At 38.3% G+C, this 1,892-nt stretch overlaps 1 protein-coding gene across 1 annotated transcript in view; it reads left to right on the top strand.

Moving 5' to 3' along the window:
* LOC106880088 (phospholipid phosphatase 2-like) overlaps nt 1-1,892 on the top strand; it is a 173,056-nt gene that overhangs the window by 162,955 nt on the left and 8,209 nt on the right. The window contains exons 2-3 of the mRNA XM_014929901.2: nt 451-602; nt 1,810-1,887. Coding sequence (XP_014785387.1) covers nt 451-602; nt 1,810-1,887 — 230 coding nt within the window. The remainder of the gene's footprint in view (nt 1-450; nt 603-1,809; nt 1,888-1,892) is intronic.

A 1,892-nucleotide genomic window follows, 5' to 3' on the forward strand; every position in this document is an offset into this window, starting at 1 on the left:
CCTTCATTGGACACTAAACTCCGCTTGCGAAGACCTGTCGAGGCAAGTGAAATCGAAATCGAACTAAATTCGACGACTGGCCCCCATGCCAACATCTCCTTCATTGGACACTAAACTCGGCTTGCGAAGACCTGTTGGGGCAAGCGAAAGTGAAATCGTGATGGCACCACCGTTCGAGCGTGATCGTTACCAGCGTCGCCTTCCTGGCTTCTGTGCAGGTGGCACGTAAAATACACCATTTCGAGCGTGGCCGTTGCCAGTGCTGCCTGACTGGCCCTCGTGCTGGTGGCACGTAAAAGCACCCACACACATACACACACACACATTTCGGACGATAGTCTTTCATCATATATGCAATTTCAGTTAATTTGTGCTATATTCACGACCTCTCACATAGATATAAACCAATAACTACTGTGCCTAATCTATTTCTTCTTTTCTATTTCCCAGTTGCCTTACCATGTCTCATCCTGGAATTGGTCGGTAAACCGTTTCAACGTGGTTTCTACTGTAACGATGAGAGTATAATGTACCCATACCATGACAGTACAATTTCAATCAGCGTGTTGGTTCTTGTTGGTACAGGACTTAATATTACTGCCGTACGTATTACTTTTGCGACATATTTTAACTGTTGTTGTTATTATCCGCTTATTGATGTCCCTTTTGGTGTTATATTTCCTTATGAAAGGTGGTGAGCGAGCAGAATGGTTAACGGTGTGAGTTCAAATTCCGCCGAAGTCGACTTTGCCTTTTATCTTTACGAAGTCGATAAATTATATACCGGTGAAACACTGAGATCAATGCTTTCAACTAGGTCCCTCCCACCAAATTTCAGTCTTTGCGCTTTTGTATTATTATTATTAACTATTATTATTATTATTATTATTATTATTATTATTATTATTATTATTATTATTATTATTATTATTATTATTATCTAGGGCGGCGAGCTGGTAGAAGCTCTATCACGAAATGCTTTGCGACATTTCGTCCGTCTTTACGTTCCGAGTTCAAATTCTGCCGAGGTAGACTTTGCATTTCAAAGTTGGGAACAAAAACAGGACAGTGGAGACAGACAAGGAAACCGAACGTATATACGTGTATGTATGTATGTATGTATGTATGTATATACATATATGTATGTGTATATATGTATATATATATATATATGTGTGTCTGTATATATATATATACATATGTATGTATGTGTATATATATATATACATATGTATGTATGTGTATATATATATATATGTGTGTGTGTGTGTGTGTGTGTGTGTGTGTGTGTGTGTGTGTGTGTGTGTGTGTGTGTGTGTGTGTGTATCTATGTGTGTGTGTAGGTATATGTATGCGCAAACGTTAATCCAGACAAGGTTTTTTTTCTCTCCGTTTTGTTCCTTTTACCATGTTTTCTCACCTCATCCCTTTCTGTAGAAGGACAAAGAGCATGAGCTCGAAACGTCAAAGAATTTTTCTCTTTTTCCCGAGCGTCAAAGTCACAGTAATCCCTCACCATATCGCAGTTTATTATTTAAGCTTACATCAATTCCTCCGTAGTGTTGTTTTGCATTTACGATAAAATAAATATATACAAATTATAAAAAATAATTTTTAAAATATACAGTACTGTTTCTTCGCGGATTTTCACTTATCGCGAGGGGCTTTGAAACGTAACACCCGCGACAGTCGAGGATTTACTGTACCCCCTGTTTGTTTCTCCCACGCTTGTCTCTGTATTTTGTTTTGTTTTGCGGCTATTTTTTTTTTGCGTATCATTTTAAACATGTGCCTATGTTCCATTTCCAGATGATCATTGGAGAGTGCATGACACACAAAACCAATAAGCACTATTACTGCTTGGTAGGCAAACAAAAGAAGAAAATACCAAC

The sequence above is a fragment of the Octopus bimaculoides genome, chromosome 18, assembly GCF_001194135.2.
Source record: "Octopus bimaculoides isolate UCB-OBI-ISO-001 chromosome 18, ASM119413v2, whole genome shotgun sequence".
Classification (NCBI taxonomy): domain Eukaryota; kingdom Metazoa; phylum Mollusca; class Cephalopoda; order Octopoda; family Octopodidae; genus Octopus; species Octopus bimaculoides.